At 38.3% G+C, this 27,966-nt stretch overlaps 1 protein-coding gene across 2 annotated transcripts; it reads left to right on the top strand.

The window, feature by feature from the left end:
- Positions 1–8: 8 nt before the first annotated feature.
- On the top strand, positions 9–26,918 carry NAA35 (N-alpha-acetyltransferase 35, NatC auxiliary subunit). Of its 2 annotated transcripts, none has more exons than XM_032095826.1 (23): positions 9–94; positions 1,569–1,712; positions 4,529–4,562; positions 5,873–5,987; positions 7,092–7,166; positions 8,300–8,467; positions 9,327–9,393; positions 10,098–10,141; positions 10,720–10,770; positions 11,507–11,590; positions 12,403–12,517; positions 12,998–13,176; positions 14,273–14,332; positions 15,470–15,576; positions 15,805–15,871; positions 17,042–17,140; positions 18,410–18,588; positions 20,192–20,328; positions 21,296–21,363; positions 21,605–21,745; positions 23,370–23,492; positions 24,597–24,677; positions 25,174–26,918. In XM_032095826.1, exons 2-23 carry the CDS (start codon positions 1,589–1,591, stop codon positions 25,231–25,233), a joined length of 2,178 nt encoding a protein of 725 aa, XP_031951717.1. In that variant the 5' UTR covers positions 9–94; positions 1,569–1,588; the 3' UTR covers positions 25,234–26,918. The 2 variants fall into 2 exon arrangements, with proteins under 2 accessions (XP_031951717.1, XP_031951716.1); XM_032095825.1 differs by lacking the exon at positions 9–94 and adding an exon at positions 143–289.
- Positions 26,919–27,966: the final 1,048 nt, after the last annotated feature.

Raw genomic sequence — 27,966 nt, 5'->3', positions numbered from 1 at the left:
GCCGTAGCCCCGCCCCGCCCCCGCGTTCCTCGCGGGCGCAGCGGGTGCCGAGCGCTGCCGCCCCGGCTGCTCTCGCCCCGCCTCGCCGCTCACGGTAAGCGGCGGCCGCGCAGGGGCGGCTGTGGACGGGGTGGGGCGGCGGAGTTTCCTGTGTGCGGCTGCGCCGGGGCGCTCAGGCCGGGACCGCGGGCTGGTGGCGGCGGCGGCAGCGGCGGCGGCAACGGGTCTGCGCGTGTGCGGCAGCGGCCCAGCCTGGAGCGGCGGGCGGCGGCGGCGTGGGACGTAGCGGGTGAGGCCCGGGGAGGGTGCGGGGCGAGGAGCGTAGGCAGAGCCCGCAGGGGCACCGAGGGACGGACGGACGGACGGAGGAAGGGAGAGCCGGCAGCGGCGGTACCGCTGCCCCGCAGCGGGGCGGGCGGCGCGCTGGCCCCTCCCCTGCGGCGGGGCGGAGGAGCCGTGCGGGCAGGCGGCGGTGCCCGGTGCCCCCGGGGACTGCGCGGGGCCCGCTGAGCTGCGCGGCGGCCGCGGCTCTGGCACCGCCGGAGTTGGGGTGACCTGTGGGAAGAGGGGAGCCCGAGAGGCCTGAACGTCCCGAAATGCAAGGGGGAATTTAATTTATTCTAATTGATTTCCCACGTATTTCCTCATCCCAGCCCGCTGAGCCTGGCAGTCCCTGCAGTCGTTTGAGAACTGTTGACACCCTGACGCTCCCTACGGGGAGTGAGCCTGGCTGGGACGAGGGGACCCCCGAGCTGCTGTTCAAAAGCCTTTTGATCCTCCTCTTTGTTTTTGTTAATTCCCGATGCCCGGGAGGTCTTCTGCTACTGGGGCCTTTGTTTGAAGCTTCCGTGGTGGCGGTGATTAAGCTGCTCGGAGCTTGCCGAGGTCGCAGCTGTCTCTTGCGAGAACTCCCCCAGCATGAGGGGAGTTCAGCATTGCTGGTATCTCACAGGCAGGCTGACCGGGAAAGCGTGGAAGTCCTTAGGGCTGCCCGCGTGTCGGGAGGTTGCGAAAGCACAAAACCAGTTCGAAGTAACTGGTCGGTGGAGTTAAAAACTTATATTCCAGTCTGAACTTGCTTAACTTCAATGCCACAATCATGATACTGCTTTCTGCTAAAGAAATCGTAGGAAATAAGCTTTTTTTTTTTCAGTTTTACAGTACCCTCTTTAATTCCTGTTGCAGAGCAGTAGGAGGACGTGTACTGTAATAGTATAAAAGAACAAGAAAGAAATTGTGATGTCTGCATCTGTTGCTATGCTTCCGATTTTATTTCTAATTTGACAGTAGGCACTTTAGTATGGCTCTGTACAGCTGATGTTTTGGTGTCCTTAGTTTTTGAGGTTTCACAGCCTACAAGCTACTTGTAAAGAAATGATGAATAAGAAAACCTTTTTCTTAAAGAGTTTTTATTAATAGGGGTTTTACTGTTTGACCTGTGTAACAGTAGATGTGTAAATAAAATGCTAGTTCATTTCCCTTTCTCACCTGATTCTTGAAAAGAAAAAAAAAAATATTCCCATGAAGCACTTTCTCTAATTTGTGCAAATACATGGTGTCTCTGACAGGAATTTAAAGGTGTAGCAGCATGGTTATGAAAGCTACAGTAGAAGATGATGATTCAGGATGGGAACTTGGTATGCCTGACAAGATGGAAAAGAGTAATACCAGCTGGATAGACATAACCCGGGATTTTGAAGAAGCTTGTAGAGGTGAGTTGTAGTCCTTTCATTTGGAGAAAACTCGGAATCCTTTGGAGGCCTAAGCATAGTTCTTTGAGTTCTTCTGAGCAATAATTTGACCCAGGTTCAAGCTTCAGATGAATGAGCTACATTGATTCCGTGTCCCAGCTGTGAGGTTGGAATTATCATGAGCCACCTCACTTTTCTTCCTCTTCCAGATTACATAAATACCTTTTTAATTAAAGTTTTTTCATCTTACACATATTCATACCTGCTTTTTTTCCTTTGCAAAAATTTCTTCCTGTCTCTTCTGCCAAGTGGAAATGTCATTCAGGCATGCAGAGTCAACATTCTGTTTATTTCTTGTATATTTTTGGATCTCTAGGGCCCAATAATTCTTTTAATTCATCAGTGCATCATTTTTCATCTTTGAAACAAGTATGAGTTTCTGAAATGGTGTAATGTGTCTCAGTAATGGGGAAGCAGTTGCTTCCATTTAAACACTGCCTTTATTACTATTAGATGCTACCTCTAGTTTACAGTTTTTTCAACTGATTTTATGATGACATTAGGGAAAAATAAAAACATAAAAACTGCATCTTACCACACAGGATGTTACATAATGATAAGCACAGTTTCTGTATATTATTTCTCTATATTACTCTATATTGCTTATAAATTATAATTTCTCAATATTACTTATATCTGTGTACCCATCAAATATATCTAAAGACTCCTTTAAAAGTAATGAGGAAAAGCAAGCCTTTCAGTAGTCTTCCCTGGAAAAGACTAAGACACCTGAATAAAGAAGCAGAGGAAGCAGCTGTGTTCCAGGCTATTTAGATGGTGCTGTTTCACAGAATAATCATCACAGAATCATTTGGGTTGGAAGGGACCTTAAAGACAATCTCATTCCAACTCCCCTGCTATGGATAGGGACACCTTTCACCAGACGATGTTGTTAAAGCCCCATGTAGCCTGGCCTTGAACAGTGCCAGGGATGGGGCATTCACAACTTCTCTGGGCAATCTGTTCCAGTGACTCACCACCCTCACAGTAAAGAATTTCTTCCCAATATCTAATCTAAATCTCTCTTTTAGTTTAACAGCATTTCCCCTTGTCCTGTCAGTGCATGGCCTTGTAAAAAGTCCCTCTCCAGCTCTTTCCTAGCCTTCCTTTATGAACTGGAAGGATGCTAGATGGTCTCCAAGGACCCTTTTCTTCTCCAGGCTGAACAGCCCCAACTCTTTCAGTCTGTCTTCATAGGAAAGGTTCTCTAGCCTTCCATTCATTTTTGTAACCCTCATCTGAACTCACTCCAACAGGTCTATGTAGTTCAGTGCTGAGGACCCCAGAGCTGGATGCAGTGTTCCAGGTGGGGTCTCACCAGAGCACAGCAGAGGGGCAGAATCCCCTCCCTCTCCCTGCTGGCCACACTGCTTTGGATGCAGCCCAGGATATCAGGTTTCTTAGGCTGTGAGTGCACTATATGCTTAGTATTTCTAAAACTTCTTTAACTACTAGAATAACAGAGGGATGAGGGCACATTGTGAACCACTGGGTTTTTTTTAGTCCTTCAGTCTCGAAAAGTGCTTTGTAAGTAAAAGCAAACGAAGGTGGAGTAGTGTCATGGGTTGCCCTGGGCCAGATGCCAGGCACCCACCAAAGCTGCTCACTCCCCCACCTCTGCAGCTGGAAAGAGGAGAGAAAATTTAATGAAGCTTCAAGGGTTGAGATAAGGACTGGGAGAGATCACTCACCAAATACTGTCATGGGCAAAACAGGCTCAACTTAGAGATACGAAGTGAATTTATTACTGACAAAATCAGAGCAGGATAATGAGAAGTAAAACAAGCCCTAACAACACCTTCCCCCCTGCCTCCCTCCTTCCCAGTTCTACCTCCTACCCCAGCGGCACAGGGAGACAGCGAATGGGGGTTATGGTCAGTTCAGCACCTGAGGCTTCTCCCACTGCTCAGGGAGAGGAGTTCTTCCCCTGCTGCACCATGGGGTCCCTCCCACAGGAGACAGTTTCCATGAACTTCTCCAGTGTGAGTCCATCTCACAAGCAACAGCTCTCTGTGACCTGCTGCAGTGTGAGTCCATCCCACGGACAGCAGTCCTCCCAAAACTGCTGCAGCGTGGGTCACTCTTCCACAGGGTGCAGTCCTTCATAGACAGGCTGCTCCAGCTTGGGAGCAGGGCCCCTCTCTCCACAGGTCTCATTTAGGTTCACAACCCTTCCTCAGGCATCCACCTGCTCCAGTGTGGGTCTCCTCCGTGGGTTGTGGGTGGATCTCTGCATCCCCATGGACCTCCACAGGACAGGGGTTCCAAGGCTGCAGGGGCACAGCTGCCTTACCATGGGCTGCACCATGGGCTGCAGGGGAATCTCAGCTCTGGCACCAGAAGCACCTCCTCCCCCTCCTTCTGCACTGACCTTGATGTCTGCAGGGCTCTTCTTCTCCCATGTTCTCACTAGGCTCTTCTCCATCTGCAGTTAAAACTGCACAACTTTTTGTTTTTCTTTCTTCTTAAATCTGTTATCACAGAGGTATTATGACCATTTATAATTGGCCCAGTGGCACGTCCATCTTTGAAGCCACCAGGGATTGGCTCTGCTGGACATGGAAGAAGCTTCTGGCAGCTTCTCACCCCTGTACCACCCCCCCACCAAGCTACCAAAACCAGGCCATGCAAACCCAATGCAAGTAGAAATGTCTGATCTGCTTTCCGCACCTTGTTCTCTCTTAGCATAAAACAGTTTGGTGAGTGACAAGACTACCCTGGAGAAGTTGTGCTAGTAGGATGATTGTAATTGTTTGTTCTGTCCTGTTCCTTTGTAGAACTGAAGTTAGGAGAACTGCTTCATGACAAGCTGTAAGTATGCACGTAGGATGGTTCTGGCTTTTAGATAGGATTATTGCAAACATGTTAATGTTACCTAATAACTAAGCTTTTTTAGACTTTAAATAAAGTATTTTAAGTATATAGAATATCATACATTCTCAGCAGTATGTATATGCTGCACCTGTATGAATGCTGAACATATCTGAAAGTGTAAGTATAACATTGCATTTTTTAATGTGATTGAAATTGTACTTCAGAAGTTTATAGCACATTTTATGACCTGTAGTGATTATGTTACTGAACTATTTTATGGGACGTGCTTTTATGAAAAAAGGCCAGAAAGACTTTAAACTTGGTTGACTCTAATGTCACTATCGAGTTTTTGATAAACAATCCATATGTAACGTAATGTAACTTAATAATAATGTAACTTAAATAACATGCTAAAGCAGAAAGTGAGAACTCTGCGGATTGGAAATGTGTATCAAAGAAAAGCATGCGGTAAAGCATGCTATTAAATGAAAACCCGCTTAAAAGTGTGTGCAAGGATGTCACCAGCTAGCTACTTAGCAGAATCAAAGCACATTTTCAGATGTAGTTCTATACATAAGTGCATTCAAAGCAAATACACTTTTCAGAATCTGAATGTGCCACATGCAATAAACTTTTGTGTATTATAAAGACTGTTGCAGGAGTTTTGATGAATGTTGTGATAAAGTGAGGCACTGTATCTCTTCATATATAGGCAAGTCTTCTTTTGGTGTGGCTCTTCTGCAAGCTTTTATGCCCTGACTACAAGTGATATGTTGTCACATCCTGAGGGTTTTTTTGTTATTAGTCTTCTTAACATGCCCATCTTAAACAAAGCTGGTATATTCAATATATATTAGTCTGTGTCATGTATATTATCATTAGTGTCTGGGGGATGTATCTCACTTGTTTCTTTGGGTATGTTGTAATAAAGAACAGCTTGTTCAATTAATATCAGTTTATTATTTTATGTGATGTTTAAGAAGATGCTATGAAGTTTATAGAAACAAGTGTGCAAAGATATAGTAGTGGGATATGTCACTGAGGAGTGTTCTTCACTCTTGTAGAAAGGCTAATAATTTTCTTTTACTTTTAGCCATCTCTTTTCCTACGAACTTGTTGAGAGATCCTTAACTTCCTGAAAGCTATGATCTCTGAATATCAGTACTAATTTTCACATACCTTATTGTCTGTTGTCAGAATATGGTGTACTTGGTTTGTCATCCTATGTTCTTTTCCATTAGTTCCTGAAGACTATTTTGTATAAAATAATTACATTCAGCACCTTTTTTTTGTGTGTGTGTTCATAGTTTTGGTCTTTTTGAAGCCATGTCTGCCATTGAAATGATGGATCCCAAGATGGATGCTGGTATGATTGGAAATCAAGTTAACAGAAAGGTTCTTAACTTTGAGCAAGCTATTAAGGTTCGTGTGAATTTCCTGGTTTTGCCTACACTGTCTGTAGAAATACGCAGTTTTGTCAAATTACAGTTAAGCACAATTCAGCGTAATTAATGTTTTCAATCTTCACTTGATACTTATGTTATCTTTTTTTTTTTTTTTGGATAATTAAGTAAGAAATATCTTGTGATGATTACTTTTTTTGGTTACCTGCATTATCACAATGATGCTAACTTTTACAGTGAAAAGTACTGTGAAATTATTGGGTATTGATACCTCAAGTAAATGTATTTCCAGAATAGTTTTGCAAGTCACTCTGTGCTTCCCTAAAATGCATCTTTTATATGAAGATCTATTGGTTAGCTTCTATTTAACCTGAATAGAAACCAACTTCCTTAAAAAAGCTGGAAATTAACACTATCATTCTTTGAGTTCATTAACTTTGAACAGAAGCCAGATAATTTACCAACATTAACTGTAATGATTAACTTTTGATTTATGATCAAGATAAATTGGTGGAGAGAGGTTGAAAGTCTTTATGTTATTTTGGAAAAAATAATGCACTTAGGGAAAAGTATTTTTTTTATGGTGAACTTCATTTTGAATGGAGTTAGAGAACTCCCTAAAATATTGGCTGAGTCACGTGGAATGTATGCAGGATTGCATAGACTGGGCAAACTAAATGATCAAAGTAAAGTTGCAGCCTTTTTGGTTACCTTTAAGTAAAACACTACAAGTATTTCCAGTTTAAAAAGCAGTCTTCAAAGAATTGGTCCTGCATATTCCTTGTTCAATCTCTTTAGTATGATTATACTGTTTTTTGATTTTAGTGTTGACAGTTAACTGGTTTTAAACTTTTCTTGTTAGTAATAAATCAGAATTATTGCTTTAGCATTCTCTTTAGGTAGTTTTCTGTTGGTCAGTGTACAACTGATGGGAAGGCAAAGTTTTTAAGAATTCAAGACATGTTATGAAGCTGATCAGCAAAGCTAGTAGTATACAATTACTCTGAAGTCTTAAACAAATTTTATTTTCCTTTTTGGCTTTGGTACAAATAAGTTGTATTTTGCCTGTATGCTTCCATAGTATTTAGGGTTTTGATTGGGTTTTTTTGGTTTGTTTTCTAAGGATGGCACCATTAAAATAAAGGATCTCACTTCACCAGAGCTGGTAGGAATAATGGACACGTGTTTCTGTTGTTTGGTAAGCATTTGTCTGTTCTTTAGGTTATATGGTTTTGCTTTTAAAATGTATTCCTTTAATCCATCTTAAAAAATGGATTAGCAGAACTCAAAAAAAGATTCACCAAGCAGAAAATACATACATATATTTTAATTTCCATTTAGTTATTTACATTGTCTATTATGAAAGGCTTAATTTTGATATTTAATTTTTTTACTATAAGAAATATGGAATATAGCTGGTAGCACCTTAAACCTTAGAAAGGTTTTATAGTTTCTGGTTTTATAAATGTAGGTTATCTGATTGCCTGCTGTGTATTGATGTTTGACTGTGTTGGAAGCTGAGTGTGCAGTAACTGGTAGCACTCTGTTGCTCCTTTCTCTACAGCCAGAAATGACAGAGCTTACAGAGGCATTTTGAAGAAAGTAAATAAATTCATTTAGAAAAATAAGTTAAATATCAGTTACTTCTTAATCGCAGATTTTTTTCTGTGTATATGCTTTAATTTCCTCAGTAAATGATACTAATTATTTTCAGTTACTCTTTAAAATTACATCAATAACATTATTTTTTAAAACATTTCCAATCAGTTTAGTCAGAAAGACATGTGAAGATCATTGTATATCTGATACAGTGTAACATCACTTGTTTTCTGCTCCTGGCCCCCAAATACTGACTCCATTTGAAAAGATGGTTCTACTTTATTTTATGCAATTTCAAGATAGAAATTTAAGTTACTGAATCTTTCCCTGTAGCTTAAAGAAACACAGAAGTGGTAGGGAGAGGGGATTGTGGCAAGAAACTCTATGTTGTAAAAGAGAGAGAACATGAAGAATACTGGTGACTTGTCTCATAGTCATTTGCATTTCCCATTCACTGTTTATGCAGAGAAAGCTTGTAAATGTGAAGGTCTCTTAACATAATGTCATGTCTAAATCACAGGGATTAGACCTGAACTTTATAGAAGAGGTTTATCCAACACCGAATTCTAGGATTGAAACACCTTCACTTGCCCTTTTTTGGTACATGGAAGGTTGCCATGATAAGGAGTTTCCTAGTGAACCTTTGAAGCACAGTAAAATGGAAGAAGAATGGAGCTATAAAAATGAGGACTTGGCTGTCATGAGTAAAATACTTGATTTCCTTTTCTCTAGATAACATGGTTAGAAGGACATTCCTTGGCACAGACAGTATTCACTTGCCTTTATATTCATAATCCAGACTTCATAGAAGATCCTGCTATGAAGGCTTTTGCTCTTGGAATCCTAAAAATCTGTGATATTGCCAGAGAAAAGGTTAACAAAGCAGCTGTTTTTGAGGAGGTATGTGTTTCCCATCTCGTGGGGTCAAATATGCAACATTATACCATAATGCAAGTAAAACAATGTATTAGTGACATTTGTTCATGTTTGATTCAAGGATAGCATAGGAATAGCAATTCATAATCCTAGAAGTATTAGACTCAATACCTTTAAAATGCAGTTTTCCCCAGTGACGGTGTTTCATGCTCTCCCTTCTATATTTTCCTCGAGTACTAGAGCCACACATATATTTTACTCAAAAAGCAACTCAAGTCTTGTGATTAACCATTTGAAATCCATTTCACTTGTGGTTTTCTTCCAGTTTAAGTTTTTTATTTTCTGTGTTAGATAGTCATGATCGTCTTTTGTCTAAGATGTCCATCTGGCAACAGGATCAGAGTCCTGTTTCCTGTGCTCAGAGCAATCTGTTTCCTCTGAGCTTGGACAAGTCACTCTTGCTGACTATATCTAAAATGGATCAAATACTGCTTTGCAGCTATAGTTCTTGTAACATTTTGGTAGGGTGTCACTTGATGAAAATATGAAGGGCATATTGGTATTAAGGATTTATGCAGAAGGTAATTGCCTCAAGCTGGATTTGCCCAGGAAAATCATTCAGTGTATTCATTCTGAGTGTAATTCAGTTGTGTAGATTAAATCTGGACTTTTATTCTTGATGGAATGAAACAAAAGTACACCCCATGCATACCCCCAACCACTCCCCCAAAAGAGAAAAAACAGCAAAAGATCCAAAAGCTATTAAGAAAACAGCTCCCAGAAAACCCAAACCAAAAAGAAAACTTCAAACCACAATCTGAAAATTTTTACTACAGCTTTTTATATTTCACTACATACTGCTTCCTTGATGTTTTTTTTTTAGGAAGATTTTCAGTCAATGACTTACGGATTTAAAATGGCCAACAGTGTGACAGATCTTAGAGTTACAGGTACAGTTTGTGCTTTCTTTGTAACTGTCCAGCAACCTCTTTCTCTTTTGAGCATGTAATTACTTTCAGTCACATCTGATGAACTGCTAGGAGTCTCTGCTGTTAAGTTTTTTTATTAGTCTTGTGGCAATTGCTGACTTGGTAAAAAGAGAGATCGAATTAGTTTTCCTTGGAAAAAAGGTTCAGTTGTCTTGTTAAGTGCCTGAGAAACGGAGGAAGTGCTTTTAGATGGGCCAACAAAGTGGCTAGGCATGAGCTCATCATGGTATAGATACAGACCACTGGAAAGTGCATTGCTTGAGTTCTGCTTTTTTGTCTCACAATTTGTTGTTCTTTAGGAAAAAAAAAGCAGTCTAGTAGTTCTACAGGTATGAATACATATGTTATTAGGTACATTCATAAGCATGTAAGTTAATCTTTTCGATGTATGATTTTTTTATACGTATTTGAGCTTTCCATTGATTTATTTTTGAAAAATTTGTGAACGCTTCAGCTTTGCATCAGTTAGTCTATATTCTGATTTTTGATTGTTGCAAGACATCCCCACCATTCCTCACAAGAATATTTTTTGTCTAGTCTTTGGCTAATGGATACGTAAAGCACTTCTAAGTTTGATTTTGCCCTCGAAACTTCTTCTCCCCTGAGTGGTATAGGTGTGCCTAGGAATGCTTCTCAGCTTTTAATCGTGCTGTGATTTTTTCCAGGTATGCTGAAAGATGTCGAAGATGACATGCAAAGACGAGTGAAGGTATTGTTTTCATGTTTGTCTTGTCAATTATATTTCAGGTGTACTTAACATAGGTTTGGGGAAAGGAGTTGGATTATGAGGAATGGAGGTTTGTGTCATTATGGTGGGGTTTTTGAAGAACTGGCATAATGGTTTGTGTAACATGCCTTCTAGCTAAAGATGGTGAAAGCTTCAGACTTCTGTATACTCTTCAGTAGTTGCTTCACTAGTAGTAGGTGGAATCATAATGTAGAAGGTAACACTGGGCTGGGACACAAGAAAGTATGTATTTAACTTTCAGGTTTTAGGCAGAGATACTATGTAATGTCAAAGAAGTTACTTAATTTTCCTTTACCACAGCTTACAATGTAAAATGGTCATGCACTGTCCTTGCTTACTTGCAGAATTTACTGAGGTATGTCTCATTACTATCGGAGAGTCATTCAAGTACCTGGATTATATATTAAGAAATTTTGAATTTGAAAACTGATTTTTGGGATTATTCAACAGGTGGATGTTTTAGAGAAGGTAAAGGGATTTTATCAGTAGCTTCCCTTTGCAATTTTTAGTAAATTATTTGACATTTCTTTACGTTGTAGAGCACTCGAAGTCGACAAGGAGAAGAGAGAGATCCGGAAGTTGAACTTGAAGTAATGAATTGTTTGTTTTTTTTCCTGGATTTCAAGAATGTAAATGGGAGATTTAAATATGGTATAACCCCACCCATGCATATAAAAAGCAGCCGGGGAGTGTGATCACCCAGGAGCATGGTGAAAGAGCTGGCAAACAGCGGGACATGCCAGTCAGGGCATGCTGAGGCACTTTGTGTGGGGAGGCAGTTTGTCCAGGGAGGGCAGCAGCCCTGTGGGAGTTCTGGACACCACCATAAAAGAAAGACATTAAGGTATTAGAGAGTGTCCAAAGAAGGGCCATAAAGATGGTGAAGGGCCTTGAGGAGAAGCTGTACAAGGAGCAGCTGAGGTCACTTGGTCTGTTCAGCCTGGAGATGAGGAGATTAAGGACAGACCTCATTGCAGCTACTACTTCCTCATGAGGCAAAGAGGAGGGGCAAACGCTGATCTTGTCTCTGGGGGCAGAACCCAAGGGAATGGCCTGAAATTGTGTCAGGGGAGGTTTAGGTTGGATATTAGAAAAAGAGTTTTCACGAGGAGGGTGGCTGGGCACTGGAACAGGCTCCCCAGGGAAGTGGTCACAGCACCAAAACTCTCAGTCCCGGAAGCATTTAGACAACACTCAGGCACGTGGTGTGACTCTTGGGGTGGTCCTGTGCAGGGCCAGGAGTTGGCTGGATGATCTTTCTGGGTCCCTCCCAACACAGAATATTCTATGACCTATTGCTTAGTAATCAGTATAATTTTATTACAGCATCAACAATGTTTAGCTGTCTTCAGCAGAGTCAAGTTTACCCGCGTCCTACTAACTGTCCTAATAGCATTTACAAAAAAAGAGGTACGTTCATTTGGCCTTTCTGTTTGCATTGGGATCCTGTGAAGTTCTCTTTTTTTGTTCTTTAAGATCAGGCAATTACTGTGTAGATTCAGGAGATTTGAATGTGGGTGGAGGTAAAGCTCTGAATAAAGCCTTACAGTGGCAAATATTCAGTTTTTATTCAAAGTGGGAAACAAAGGGAAGGCTAGTGGCTGACATTATCATGGCCTTGCAGAAAGACAGAATATTCATTACAAAACACTTAAAAATATTTATGGCTTTCTAATTACTCTTCTCACACACATGAGCAAAACTTCTTGTTTTGAGTTCCCGTCCCCTCCTGTGGAGTTACCTGACATTGGGCAGTGTTTAGTCCATATCAAAAGAACTGTTAGCTTTTCCTTCCATGTGATACTGAATATGTATCTAGACATCTTTGGTCTGAGAAGAGGAGTTCAGTAGCATTCCATACAATTTGCCTGTTTTTTGAATATAAGATTTCCCAATTGCTGAGAGGCGAAGGAACTTCGTGTTTTAAGGCAAAGGGATAGAACTACATGCCCCCAGAGCAGACTCTCACATAGCGTATGCAGGACTTTCAGTTGTAATTATCGTAAAGTCTTACAAAGCAAAATACACAATATTGAATTTATGTACAGGTATATGAAATACAAAGAACACTACTGCACAAAAATGTTGGGTTGTTTGGGTTTTTTTCAGAACTTGTGTAAGACCATCAGAATCTTAATGCCCTTACTTTTTTTATACTAGCATTAATTAGATAGTCAAAATGTATTGGTTCACAATGTTAATAATTGTTTCCTGCCTTTCAGACAAGTGCAGTTGCAGAAGCTCAGAAACTAATGACTCAGGCAGCTGACTTGCTTTCTGCCATACACAATTCACTGCATCATGGTATGCAGGCACAGAATGATACCACTAAAGGAGGTATGTATCAAATTACACCATTTTTTCCTTTCCTGGATATGCTCTCTTCATAAATGTAAATACCTTTGTGTATTTAAAAAAAGTTGAAATCACTATTTACTTTGAACTAAAATACTTATTATGCAACCCATTACAGACTTGCATTGTTTAATTTTATTTTACCAAGTGGTGGTTCTCCTGAAAGCAGTACTGTCATTTCAAAGCCAGAAATAATGTGAACTTTTGATTGATGCCACTTTAAAATAGGGAACAGGACTTCACTGTTTGTACAGGTGTATGCTGAGATGCTGAGGACTCGGTGTTTTTTAAATAGTAATCATTGCTGTTGTTGGGTTGTTGGAGTGTCAGGAAGTTAACTGTCACTTAAAGAATTCCTTTTGGCTAATTGAATAATTTGTACTATACTTGAAAGTTTGAAGTGGGTCTGAAAACACAGATTATATGCAGTTTGTCTCTCTCTCTCCCCTCCTCCTTCTTTAGATCATCCTATTATGATGGGGTTTGAGCCACTTGTTAATCAGAGATTGCTGCCACCAACTTTCCCTCGATATGCAAAAATTATTAAAAGGGAAGAAATGGTCAATTATTTTTCCAAACTAATAGACCGAATAAAAACTGTATGTGAAGTAGTCAACTTAACTAATTTGCACTGTATACTGGTAAGCATGAATATTTCTTATTTATTGCCAAAAATAAGATCTGAAAATGCGACTTGCAAAATATAATTCCATATATGCGTGCTCTTGCTCACTGGTGAGAAAACTGAGCACTACGTATGTATTTGGTGTTTCTCACTGTTATGTACAATTTCAAAGTTTACTATCCTTCCTTAATACTTTATACTTAATCCTTCCTTAATACTTAATATTTTTCTTCTTTTGACGAAGACCTTCCTCCTCTCAAACTTCCCACTTTTCCCGTAATTTGTTAAATAATTACACATCTTACTGGGAAAGGCCAAGCAAGTTTCTTTGGTTGAAGAGCTGCATCTACAGAACATAATTCTTTGCTATATGCCTGATTTTTTTCAAATTTATTAAGCAGTATTCTGCACATGTGCCTATAACACAAGAGAGCACTAAATATGTGCTTAAACATGTAGTTCCCTAAATGGGCATCAAGTTAAGCACCTGCTTATATTCTTTCCTGAATAACTGATATTAATCTTAGTTACTGCCTACATTTATTAGAAGACACTTAAATGCTTGAAATATTTTTTAGTATCCATGCATTCACTGACTGATAAAAAGAGATACAGTTACATCAAATCTCTTGTCTTTCTATTTCCTGTTAATTAATAAAGAAGCGTCTGCATGAAGCGTCTGGTACCAGTTAAACCTTACCTGGGTTTCAATCAATTTTTTTAAATCAATTCTCAGTTTTGTTCAATACCTGGTGTAGTTACATCATGATCTTAACAATCTCATAGTATTTTTTTTCTGTACTATCATCTTTCTAGTTGCTGCATTTGAAAACTCAGAAACCTTTTTGTTAAGTACCAAGTAATTGCAGAAAATCTTCATAATACATTCTGTTCAAACTATTTGTGGTCACTTTCTTACAAGTTGTATAAGCCATGCTATGTTTGTCTATGCCTTTAAACAAAATACTGCTGTATTTACACAGTTGTATATAAGTGTTCAGGGAAGATGCAAGTGTGTGTAAAAATGATTTGGTGTATATTTACATATATATATAAATTGGCATATTAACCTGAATCATCTTTTTTTTTTTCTTTTCCTAAATACACATTAGGATTTTTTCTGTGAGTTTAGTGAGCAATCACCATGTGTTCTTTCAAGATCCCTGTTACAGGCAAGTCCTAATTATGTCTATGAATAAAGTACTTCTGCATTCATTATGAAATTCTGTTATTGTTTTAAATATTTCAATAATTTGCATAGAACTTAATAATATTTAAGTGTTAAAGAACTTTCTGTGGATATTTAAGTATTATGGAAGAAATATTTTGCTGTGAAGATGATGAGGCATTGGAACAGGTTGCGCAGAGAAGCTGTGGATGCTCTACCAAGTCTTCACGGCCAGGAACGTGTCTGGGCCCATGGCAGGGGGATTGGAACTAGGTGATCTTTGAGTCTGTTCCAATACAAACCATTCTGTGATTCTGTATGTGGAGGCTTATGTTCTGATCTAATTTTTAAAATAATGTTTAAATACTGTTGCTTTGATCATTTTAGTACAGGCTAATTAAAACAGAAAGTGTTAATTTTTTTTTTCTCTGCCATAAAGCTGTGCCTGTAAACACATTTTTTTGCTGCTCTCCACATGCTGTGCCATTTTGAGCTGGTGTTTGTATGCATCTCCTTGTTTGGACAGAATTTAATGTATAGACTGCTTCTATTGCTACAGCAGTAAAACTGATGGTTAGTGCAGAACAGGCTGTTCTTTCTCACTGCTTCTCTTACCTTGAAAGTGCATTATACGTACCTTGACTCTAAGTAAATAATTCTTTCTAGGAGTTTTTGATTATAATAGGATGCCCCTAGATGCCAGAAGTTCTTTACATTTGATCCCTATTAAACCATGTGTAGAGCCAATGGAATACAACTATGGGCAAGTAAAATGTTTTCATTGTGTGTTTTGGCCTACACATGTGTTTGTGTAATCCCTGTGGTTGCCTGACAGCAGAGCTTTTTCTCTAATTGCTGAAGAACCATGTAAGAAAGGGACACAGCACTCATGGAGGGAAGTTAAATGAGTATCAGACATGACTGATGTAAGCAGTAGAATCCATAGGGACTGAAAAACATCAGCAGTAGCCTGGCAGTATTTCTGACTCTTTAACCTTGGACCTAGTTGAACCATTTAATTCTTAAAGTAATCTTACAAGTTTCTTACATATAGTAGGTACTGCCAGAGTTTTCTATTAGTAATTCTAGAGCATTACTTTTAACTTAAGACATGTTTCTAAAAACACATCTTTACTTTCAGACAACTTTCCTAGTAGATAACAAGAAGGTGTTCGGCACTCACCTCATGCAAGACATGGTAAAAGATGCCTTAAGGTCTTTTGTCAGTCCTCCAGTACTTTCTCCAAAGTAAGTGGATCTTGAGTTAATTTGCGTGTGTTTACATGTCTGATGAGAAATATTCCTGCTTACAAGAGCAATGTCAAATGTACAAAAAATGTACATTTTATACTTCGTACTTATATATGAAGGAGTCAGTTGCTGTTGCTGCACTTGTGTTTCTTTTTTTTATTCTGTGCTACATAGACTGGTGGCATTTATAAAAAATACGTATGTACATGGATATTTCCCTTTTAGGTGTTGTCTTTATAATAACCACCAGGCAAAAGACTACATTGATTCCTTTGTCACACACTGTGTTCGGGTAAGTGTTCATTCAATTACAGCATGTTTGTGTGTATGAACACTTGGCAGATTTATATACATTTGAAAATGAGACCAGTTATTTTAGGCAAAAGGCAAAATTGAAGAAGTTGGCTATCTTAAATTGGTACTAATTTTTAAAAATCCAGTGTAATTATTGCTGGTTTTTTCCTCCTTCCAGATTTTAATTTAAAATTTCACTTTATAAGAAATCTGCACCTACATGTCACAAAACAAATGCATAGCACTAATAAAACCAAAATTATTTCTTCATTCTGTCCAGTTTCAGTTTTTTAAAAGTTGTTTTAAAAGATTCTGTTGTGGAATGTGGTGCAATGAAAATCTTAAGAAAATCACAGAATTATTTAGGTTGGAAAAGACCTCTAAGTTCATTGAGTCCAAATCAGCACTGCCAAGTCCATCACTAAACCATGCCCCTAAGTGCCGTGACTACACATCTTTTAAATACTTCCAGAGATGGTCACTCAACCACTTTCCTGGGAAGCTGGTTCCAGTGCTTGACAAACTTCTTTGTGAAGAATTTTTTCTTAATATTCAACCTAAACCTTCGCTGGCACAACTTGAGGCCATTGCCTCTTGTCCTGTCACTTGACAGAACAGATGACCCCCACCTGGCTGCACCCTCTCGTCAGGCAGTTGAAGAGAGTGATAAGGTCTCTCCTGAGCCTCCTCTTCCCCATGCTAAACAACCCCAGCTCCCTCAGCTGCTCCTCACAGGACAACGCACTCCACTCTGGACACGGTCCAGCCCCTCAATGTCTGTCTTGTTATGAGAGGCCCAGAAATGAACACAAGATTTGAGGTGAGGCCTCACCAGTGCTGATTACAGAGGGACAATTGCTGCCCTGGTCCTGCTGGACACAGTGTATCTGACACAAACCAGGATGCCACTGGCCACCTTAGTCACCTGGGCACCTGGATTTAGCCTTAAGAAATAATACTTTTGCCCCAAGCATTTTGTTCTGGTGACCTTCCTAAAGGATGCTCACTCAATCTCACATCGACTTAAGCTAACTCGCACTTTGAAGGGATTTAAGGAACCTGCCTCCTAATATGGATACATAAACCAGGTGCCTAAGTAGACATCGCAGTGCTTCTCCTGCAGTTTCAAAGTTGCATTGATAATTTAAAATTACTTTGCTTCTTTCAGCCATTCTGTAGTCTGATTCAAATCCATGGACACAACAGAGCTCGTCAGAGAGATAAACTGGGTCACATTCTTGAGGAATTTGCCACTCTACAGGATGAGGTAATGTCCTAGGCAGCACACCAGCAAAGTTTCTTTCCAGGTATATTACTGCCAAAGTAAAGCATGGTACTAAATTCTAAATGAATGATGCAAAATCCTTAAGACAAGGATTCCTAAAATTTAGCCCAAGAAATTGTTATGATGCATCCAAAACCTTTGTGTTAGATGTGTTGAACAAAAACATACTACATTTTTTAAGATTAGCTTTGTCCAATAAGTAGACTTCAGGAAAAGCTGTTGCGATGTAATTTACTGGTAACTGCACAGCTTTTAGTCTCCATCCTGCTTGTAATTGTCAGTCTGCAAGATGTACCAGGGGGAGATAGACAAGGCACACTTACAAAACACCTTTGAAAATTTAGCCTTAAACCTACGTAAGATGTAAACTGCAAAATTTTACAATGATTAAAAAGAAAGTAAAAAATAACTCTTCAAAATATGTGCTCCAACTGATTTTGGACATCTCTCAAGAATGGGGAGGGAGAGGTGAGAAGAAAAAACATATTTTTTCTTGCTGGAAATCCGTTTCTTCAGTAGCGAGAGCCATATAATAATAAAGTATTTCCCAGGATGTACATTGCAAGGAAAACAATGGAGGAACTTGGAGTTGGAGGGAGATTTTGTGTGCTCCAGCTTTTTTCAAAATGGTTTGAATTGAGTTTGTTGCAGTATTATAGCTGAGGCACTGGTTTTTTTCATTTTGTAGCATTTTATATGGATTGTTCTGTTCAGGATTACTGATGATATTCCAACTGTGAGAGACTTTGTCTTCCATACAATTTGCTTCTGAAGACAAAATCGGTCTTAGCAATATTTTAGTTACTCTGGTGGAACACACAGTGTGTTTCTTGCATGTTAAGCTTATAAATTTATTTTTTCAATGCAGCTAGGTTTAAAAAAAAAGAGTAATTATTGCCAATATAGAGCAATGAACAACAGAGTGTAATGGGTTCTGAGTTTGTGCTCATGTGACTGCTAATGATCTATATACAAATATATTTTAAAATTACAAATATTATCTATCTAATGTTCTTGCTATATTACTGTATAGAATATTTTTGTTCTGTGCAGCAGAATTTACATATGTGACTATCTTTCCAGTTTTCTGACAGTTCTAGACTTATTTCTCTTGTAATCTGGAGCGTGAATTTACTGACCCAATTTGTTAAGATTTTGTTAAGATTTTATTTCTGGTTTGGGATGCTGTTTCAATCAAATGTTTTTCGTCCTCTGTCTGTTATTTTAAAGTTTTGGTTTTTATTTCAACAGGCAGAGAAAGTAGATGCAGCGCTTCATAGTATGTTACTGAAGCAGGAACCACAAAGGCAACATTTGGCTTGCTTGGGCACCTGGGTCCTATATCATAACCTTCGTATTATGATACAGTATCTTCTCAGTGGCTTTGAGTTGGAACTTTACAGTATGCACGAATATTACTACATCTATTGGTAAGAGGACGCTTTATTGACAGCTCTTCGAGGAGGGATGCTCCCAGAGAGCTATAATTACAAATATTTGAAGGAGGGACTTCAAATATGATTTTATGATCTCAAGCTTGCTCAACACTGTGTTTGGTTTACCTATTCATAATATTACAAGTGGGGAAAAAAAATCTGTTGGTCTCTATTCTAGAGTTACTAAATAGGGTACTTTTTTTTCCTGAAATAGTAATACACACTCTGTTTAGCTTTTTGGCGCAGGGTCTTCTATTGACAGTGAATGAAAAATGTGCTGATTTTGGTAGACAAGAGCAAGCAGGAGAAAAGCAATTTCCTTTATTCTTTTCTGCCTCTCTAGTATCAGGATTGATAGTCTTACTGATCTCTAGTATTCTGGAAAAGTTCTGCAAAGTTGTAACTGTAATCTGAAAGTTGACTAGCTAAAATTCACTTCTTATTTGGAGTATATTTGAAGAGAAATCTTCTGCCTTTAGTGAAAAGGATTGCATTATATGGAGACAGAATACTTTTATTTTTCCACTTCCGTTCACATTAATTATTTTTCATAGTTAATGGCTTGCGCCAAAAGATAATTTTTTTTTAAAATGCAAAGCTACCCAGAGATTCCTACGTAAGCCATAAGCCTTCTTACTGAGAGATTAGAACAGTTCAAATGACACAAACTTCAGTGCAATTCATTGTGTTTTTATATTGTTTCAACAGTGGATTAAATATTAAGTGAGAAAATTAATATTCCAGAAGTTACCAGAAGGTGGCAATATTCTTTAAGTAGTGCCTCAATACGTAATACCAACTTGTGTATGAGAGTATTTTTTTACCTGCCCATATTGCCCTCTAGTATTTTAATAAAATCACTCTTAGTTGGAATTGTCATGTCAACTGCTTTCTTACTTACATGAACAAAAAAAAGGAGAAACAATTTCTGAGAGGTAACGTGCAAATGAAACTCAAATATCTCAGTAACTATTACTACATTTTTATTGTGCTTCAAATTTGTAATTTTTTTTCTATTCTCTTTTCCCCCTATTCCTTTTGATTTGAAGTCAATTAAGATATTTATTGGACTCACTTCCACTTTCTCTTAAAGATGTCTCTTAACTCTGAAAGAACTGCACATGAATGTTGTGTGTCTGTGGGCTTGACCCCTTTATGTAATAATTCACAGCTTTTTAGTGCTTGAAAAAGCAAGTAGTGATCTTGTTTGTCAGAATAATTAAGTACAAATGTAGAAAAGGTATTAACATAGTATCTTTAAAAAAAATATTTCATTTGTTGGGGGAAGAAAGAGTTCTAGAAAAATTTGATCTTACAGAAGTTTTGAAATAAGCTTAGATTTCACTTAGTAAATGTGTAAGAGACTCGCATACCTTGAGCTGTTTGTGGTTGAATCTGAACCAGAACAAGAACGTAGACTGATGTGTTGATTCCAGCCATGCAAAACAAAGAGTTTTCACAGCCCATAAACATTGTCCTTTGCTAGGACACGTCCTTTGCATCTTAGAGTAAGTGCCTTGGTGGTCGGTGGGAATGCGTGCAGCACGAGTCCATGGTGCACTGCCGCCCGTAACAGCTCCATACTGCTTCCATGCAGGTATCTCTCAGAGTTCCTCTATGCCTGGCTGATGTCAACGCTGAGCCGTGCCGACAGCTCTCAAATGGCGGAGGAGAGGATAATGGAGGAACAACAGAAAGGCCGTAGTAGTAAGAAAACAAAGAAAAAGAAGAAAGGTACCTAGGTGTAGAGTGTTAACTCAAGATTTCTTTTTTTCCCCCTTTCATGCAGCTATGTAGAATTAAAATCCAAAATTTACAGAGCCCACACCAATATGGGTAGGAAAAATATCCTAAAGTTTATGAAGGCTGAATGTAAAACTTTTTAAGAATTTCCTAGTTAGTTAGTTACTTGCAAATAGATCTTTCAGAAAAACACAAACTCATTTATATTGCCAGTTTCATCAGTTGTGTTATATGTTGGACCTTCTCAGAGTTTATAATTCCTGAAGAATTATGCTTTTAGTGACTGTAACTAAATTCAAACACCAGACTTTCAGCATATTTCTGTAATTTCTATTTGGCTTTAGAAGTTCTTAAAGCATGTTTCTTAATTTTACCATGGTGAGCTTCCCTTTCTTTTCCTCGCCACCTTTACAAGGGGAACAAACAATCGGATATGACTAGCTCAGGATCATATCAACTAAACTCCCCTGTCTCTAGAAGTTCAGAAAATTACTAATGTACTTAAGGTGCCATGTGTTGGGCAGTTTAGCATTAAACACTGGAAACTAAAGGGAATCTTACAAGAATGCTGTCAGGATTATTAGGATAAAAAGTGCTTTAACATTTTAGCCCTAGAAGTCGGAAAGATCCCTGAACTAAGCAAACAGGCCTCTTGTGTACATACATAAGTTTCAGGCTGTTCAGTGTTTTATAGTGTCATGGGAATGCCACTGACCAGTTTATGCCATTGAGAGCACTATGGTGTTCATGTGACTGGTAAGTGTGTCTTGAGGTATTTTATGTAACCAGAAGCCAGGTGAGCAGAAATGAATGTCTAGGCTTTGTATACTTCAGTTATTTTAAAATATAATTGAGAGTTACGGCACTTTTTCGAAATTTGGAAGAGCTCTTTTGATCTGAAATTAATACGTGTACTTACATTGAATTAAAAATATATCTTTTTATGTAAAATTTGCAGTTCGCCCTCTTAGCAGAGAGATCACCATGAGTCAAGCATACCAAAATATGTGTGCTGGGATGTACAAGGTAACTCATTTGTGTTCTATGTGTTTCCATTTTTTTTTGTAATGGGGATCCTGCATACATTGCATGCCTTCTTTCTTTGTAGCGGGGCTGGAAATCAAGTTCAGGTTTATAATTTTATATGGTAAATTCTCTACAGTTTTTCTATCCTTCCAGTTATAGCTAAATCATAATTTTGATCTTCCTTACAGCAAAATATGACATAAAACTAATACTTTTCCCTATATTTATCCTTTTCTTTTAGACAATGATTGCCTTTGACATGGATGGCAAAGTAAGAAAACCTAAGTTTGAACTGGATAGTGAACAAGTTCGATATGAGCACAGATTTGCTCCATTCAACAGTGTTATAACACCACCCCCAGTGCACTACCTGCAATTTAAAGTGAGTAATATTCAAACGTGGTGCTGCCCATGCTTTTATAGAAGTCATTTACTTACCTGCTTTAGATATCAGTGTCATTGTAAAAAGAGCCTTTAATGTCTCAAAGTGCATCTTGAAACTAAGTCAAAATGGCAAGGACTTCTAGCTTTAGTTTTGTGCAAGGAAGATATTGCACTAAATTTTTTATAAACTTAGATGCTTAGATATTTAAAAATTGGTCTGATGTGGCAGTTCAAGATGCTTCTGTTGATTTGCATGAAAATCTCTTGGAAGTCTATTAACAGACTTCTTTAACTTCTTCTGTTAACAGGTTGTGGTTAATTATAGCAGCATGTTTTTATTAGTGCAGCAAGCAAATGGGAAAATAAAAAAGTTAATTTTGAGTGGTGTTTTGAAGGGACCAGTGGAGGCTTGTCTTGTCCAGTCTCCTTCTTCAAGTAGCATTATAAATCACATTTAGCTGTGTCTTGGTCTACCCAAGTCTGAAAAAAAATCAAGATTGGAGATTTTCCAACCTCTTTGGTTAAACCTGATCCAGTTACTTTTTTCTGGTCCTTTTAAGTCTCAGGGTAACTGACTGAGGGCTGCACTTTTTTCCTAATGTCCAGTCTGAATCACTAAGACACAGCTGTGGCCTCTCATGTTACACTGTTTGCCATTATTAACAAGAGCCTTTATCTTCTGACAGCTTTGTAACTGTCTTTAGTTGTAGGCTGCTATTAAAATTACCAATTAGCATCCTTCCTGTCTAACTGAAAAAGTCCAGGTCCACTGACCTGTCCTTGTGGCTTATATGCTCTAGGCACCCAACCATCTTCACATCTCACCATCTTTCTTGAACTGAGTGAATCCAGCCCTGGATGCAGTATTTCAGATAATACAACACAAATATTGAGTACAGGATGATAACCTTCCTTGATATGCTGGCTTGGATACTCCCATATGAGGCTTGTCTGATCTGTAGTAAGAGCACCTTGTTGGCTGGTATTCAGCTAGGTGTTTGCAGAACCCTGCTGCTCACCCAGCTGGTTATTAGTCTTTACTTAACTGCAGAATTAATCTGAACTGAAGCAGTGCTATGTTCTATGCCAGTCATTCTCCCCAGTTTAATGTTAATGTGCACTGTTGTAGTGGAGATTATGAAACTATCATGGTTTCCTCTTTGTCATTAAAGGCTTTTTTAATACCTAATCAAAAACAAAAAAGTTGGAAGAATCAAAATTATATAAAATGAAATCTTGTACAGTTTCAGCATCTGACCTGCTGTAACTTTGAGTAAACAATATATTTTTTTTTCTCCTATTTTTTTTTCATATAACTTCATACCTTGTTGCATGCCATTATTAAAGCAAATGAATGGCAATTTGTTCAAGAGAGAGACTGTTTTATAAAGATTATGACAATTTCATTAGGTTTTGTGGCACTATAATAGTTGAGCACTGTGTTGCTGCTTGGGTTTTGCCATTTTAAGTAAGTGTTTTGACTTCAGTTTTGATTCTTAAAATAGTATTTAGTTGACATAACTCTTTCCTTGAATATAGTAATGTGATAAAAAACCAATTTCCTGGTAATTTTTAGTTTTATATATTTTAATATGTATTTATGTATTTCTGTAACACACTAGGAAATGTCTGACTTAAATAAGTATAGCCCACCTCCTCAGTCATCAGATCTCTACATGGCAGCTAGCAAGCACTACCAGCAAGCTAAGATGATTCTTGAGAATATTCCAAATCCAGACAATGAGGTAAGACTGAAGTACTAGGAAAAGGAGTATTTGCTAGAAACAGAATAAGTGTTTGGTCTCAGCTGGATCTGCCTGACATCCGAAATATACTTACATCAAAATGCTGAGCAAAGCTGAGTTCTTTGATTAAGGAGTAGACGGCAGAGAGTGGTGGCAATCTTGCACAGCAGTCTGTTTCAGTACCTCAGCTAACATAAAGTTGTGCTCACTGGTAAAAAACCTCTCGCTGCTGAGGACCCAAGATGCTGGATAGCAGCTTATTTCCTTCTTGATTCTAGCCCATTTCTAAAAGCACAGCAGTTTTAACCAGACAGTGATAACGTGCCTGTTGCGCTTATTTGGAATCTAGTAATTCAGGTAGCCTCCTGAGAGGTGGGAAAAATAGGTTTGAATATTATTAGGATGAAAAGAGGAATGAGTCTGGTACTTGTTCCCTGCAGCAGTTTCTCAGCACTGAGCCGTAAACATGGGTAGAGATTTTTCCGTCTTTGTTCATAGTTTAAACCTTAAGTGTCTGTGACTATCTTTTGGACCAAGGAGGATGCTTTTTCTGTCATATCTAAGCAGGTTAAGAATAGTTACAGGATTAGGTCCTCCTGAGAATTTAGGATTCACTTTCTCTTCTCTGGATCCTGGTGGTACTCATATATGAGCTATCAATTTGAGGATAACCAAGATAGTTCAGAGGTAGTTTTGAGCACGTCAAGAGCACTTCCGTGCAAAAAGCCACCAGTTCATATATGAGTACCCCTTACCACTGTGTTGCAATGTTGAAGATTAGATGCCTAGAGTCTTATCTATACCTTTATCTGTGGGAGTGCCACAGAACTTGCCATTGTTTCCATGGTTTTGTTCAAGAATTGTTAAACCTGTGGTTTCTGTGGTCTGTTGAATTTAAAAAGTTACTTAAAATAAATGCATCCTTCATTAAATTTAATTAATCCAGCTGTTGTACTTAAAGCAAATCCAAAACTGTCTGATCTCTGTTAAACTGATCCTGTAAGAGAACTGCTGTATGGCTAATACTATGTCAACATTAGAGTATTGAAATCATTTTGAGGTCAAATGCTTTGACTTGAAGACTTCTTGCCCTTTTGTGTTTAGGTCAATCGAATTCTAAAAGTTGCAAAACCCAATATTGTGGTCATGAAGCTGCTGGCAGGAGGCCACAAGAAAGAGTCTAAGGTAAGGAGATGCCAGCTCAATTGAACGTAAAATGTAGTAATACATACATTAAGGTTGTATTCAATGATCTGGAGATTTCCCAACCTGAATGGTCCTGTAATTCTATGTAAAGCCACTACAGATCTCTTAAGAGCCAAATGAGCACATTCAAGCTGTAGTTACTCTTAAGAACAGGGAAAGTAAATTTATTTTTCCCCTGGAAATAGTTTGTTGTAGTTATCTAAATATGGAAAACTCTAACCTATAAATCTTTTGAGAAAAAAATTGGGAAATACATGGGGGACAACACAGACTAATAATCTCACTTCAATAGTGAGAACTGTTGAAGCAAGTGTAGCAGCAGCTTGTGTGAACAAACTCATGAGAGTACTGGCTGCCACAAGGACTATTTCTTTTCAATCTGTTTAATTTTTTTTTTCTGTCTGCATGTTGTTCTCATTATGGGTATTAAATGCCGTAGTACTGCTCTCTGACCTTTTAAATCTTTTCTATATAGGTTCCTCCAGAATTTGACTTTTCTCCTCATAAATACTTTCCAGTTGTGAAGCTTGTTTGAAGGACGAGATTTTTTTTTTAGGATACCCGAAGAATATCTGTGTAGCAGATACCAGCTCTAGGAGGGAATATCTAGTGCTGCACTTGGATTACGAGGGACCTCCAGGATAAAAGTACTGTTATGTGGAATATCTGTAGTCTGCTGCCTTTATGTGATTTGAATGACAACTGCTGTTTTAAAGTGGTTTGTATAAAGATTTAATGGATTTTATGCGTGAAGCTGATTTTAATCAACTGTATTATTAAAGAATGTTGTATCTTGGTTGATTTTGTTACAGATTTTGATCATAAATAATTTTTATTAGTGTGTTCTGACAAAGTCATGGGTTAGGAACTGAATAAAAATCATGCAGTAGAGCCTCATGTGCACAGCTGAGCTACTGTAATTCTGCATTGAACAAAGTTACATGGAGAGATTGTGAGTTTCCATATTTTTGCTTAATTGTATCAAATTGCTCACTTTGCAAGTAGAGAAATGTTGGCTTTTTTCATATCCTCCAAGCTAAAACAATCTTTATAGAGATCAAGAGCAGATGAAAATTAGTCATTTAGCTATTGAGTGAGTGATTCCTAGTTGGAATTTGTTCCTTTGTTTTTGTTCTCAAAGTGCTCAAGAATCTTTTCAGCAATCACTGCAGTAGTCACTAGCAATAGCACCAGACACTGAAGACTCTATTTTACCTACTCTGCAACTTTGTTACAATCCTGGTATTTGCCCATGCAGACAAGGGATTTGCATGATCTTTATTCTCCATTTTTGACTGCAATGGGGCTGCTGGATCCTGTGTTCTGTAGTAATTGACAGGTAGATATCCAAAACAGGAGAAGCCCCAAACCTATCCTTGCCTTCCTGCAATAGTTCTGCCTCCCAGGCTTTCAGATGTGAAACAACAGAGGTAAGATGTGTTGTAGCAAAAGGTTGCAAAATGAAAAAATGTTCAAAAAGCAAACCTGGCTCTACTAAAGGCCAAGTCATACCTAGTCCATACGTGCAAATCCTTTGTTGGACAGGACAATTCTTCACTTGTGTACAATGACTTCCTCCATAGGGATGAGCTTGTAACTCCATATTGACCATACAAGACACTTTGGTGTTAATCCTAATTTTACTGTGGATTAATACCACTTCAGCTTCATCCCCTGAGCAGAGGCACTGCCAAGCTAGAGCTTGAAAACAATGAGTAACCTCTGAAGTGGAACTCCCACTTGTCTTCCAGCAATTTGCAGCTTCCTGAAATAATCAGAAGTATGGTCCTGAAGATATGTTTTTTCCAATTTCTCTGCTAAAGAGACGGCATATCACGTTACATGTTTGCTTATCATCATGATTAATATACTTGAGTGCTTCCATATAGCTGCCAAAGGAATAAAAAGCCTGGAATACATAGATGTAAAATGGCACAGAGAATTCATCTGGCTTCTTGTAAATAGTCACAAAATCTTTCCCTTCTTAAAAATCTTGAACTACATGACAATAGTTCAAGGACAGCCTTTGTTATTTCTCCAAAGCAAGCAGCAAGTAAAAGAGAAAGCAAATTATATGTGATTTGTGGAACCAAGAAAACAGCAATAATATTATTTCCCCTTTTCATTAAAATTAGAACTGGATGAATTGTACAGAATAATGTGAATACACTAGAGAAGATTACTTTTAAATACTTACCTAAAATGGATTAGGTTTAGTTTCAAAAAACCAAAAAAACAAAGTGCTAATATAACACCAAGATGATTAGAGCAAAGTAGTAATGCCTCACACAACTAAAAACTTTAGTGAGAGACGACACTATGTACACCCCTGTTCCAAATTAATCTCTTGTTCCACTAAAGGTCCTTTAATTCTGAAATTCTATACAGTAGAGATACAGGCCTCTTGCCTACTAGAAATCTGCCACCTGAGTTAGATTGAAGCACTTGAAGTCATTGTGAATAAAACTGTAGTCCTTCATGCTTTTGAACATTGCTATTATGCAGGTTTTCAGACCCTTTGCCCTCAGAGGTTTAAAAGTGTGCTTTGTACAGAGGTGGTCATATTTATGGAGGACAACATCCAGTTGGCTAGGAGAAGCCCAAAAATGTACAGAAGCACAGCTAAACCAATTAGTTTTAAAATAATTCTCTGTCAATATATTATTTACCCTAAAGTGTTTGATTCTTTGGAATTTTTAACTTGATACTGGTAAAGCTATATCAACTTGAATATAGTGTTTCACTGTCTGTTTTATACTGTTAGAATATATGCTTTTTAACAATCAGTATTAAATTCCTGATCAACTTACATCTCAGCTGTATAATTGTTTGCAGTTTCAGTCCTAGGAAAATGCTCAGAAGATGAGTAAATATTTTTACCTAAATTTTGGGTAAACGCTTTGATGTTAAAACATGCCACTATTTGAAAAAAAAAAAAAAAATCCCAATACCCCAAGTTTCCCAATACTTGTCAGAACAGATGCTCATTCCTCTTCTCCTGCTTAAAAGCATTTTTTTTTTCCCTGCTCTGTTGGCTGTAGTAGCCCAGACCAGTTAAGGCTTACTTAAATGGTGAAAAACTGCTAGTGAACTGTTTGTGTTTAGGCTTAATAGGCATCATTTGACTTAAAACTCTTGACCTTCACTTGATGACAACTAGTACTCTTTTCATATACAAAAGAACCAGCCTTCCACTTGTGTATTTCGATATCTTAAGGTACAGCAGCTGTAAACTAGTACACTGAAGAACGACACACCAGAAAAGGAG

The sequence above is a fragment of the Corvus moneduloides genome, chromosome Z (assembly GCF_009650955.1).
Source record: "Corvus moneduloides isolate bCorMon1 chromosome Z, bCorMon1.pri, whole genome shotgun sequence".
In the NCBI taxonomy this organism is placed as follows: Eukaryota; Metazoa; Chordata; class Aves; order Passeriformes; family Corvidae; genus Corvus; species Corvus moneduloides.
The sequence above is the reverse complement of the archived record's forward strand: the minus strand, read 5'-3'. Positions and strand labels throughout refer to the sequence as shown.

What these genes read in the sequence shown, in the direction of transcription:
- NAA35 (XM_032095826.1), top strand. Translation starts at nt 1,589, where the DNA reads ATGGTTATGAAAGCTACAGTAGAAGATGATGATTCAGGATGGGAACTT. An exon ending in CTAATTTGCACTGTATACTG is followed by an intron (nt 13,177 to 14,272) that starts GTAAGCATGAAT and finishes AATACACATTAG; the next exon opens with GATTTTTTCTGTGAGTTTAG. An exon ending in TGTGTGCTGGGATGTACAAG is followed by an intron (nt 21,364 to 21,604) that starts GTAACTCATTTG and finishes CTTTTCTTTTAG; the next exon opens with ACAATGATTGCCTTTGACAT.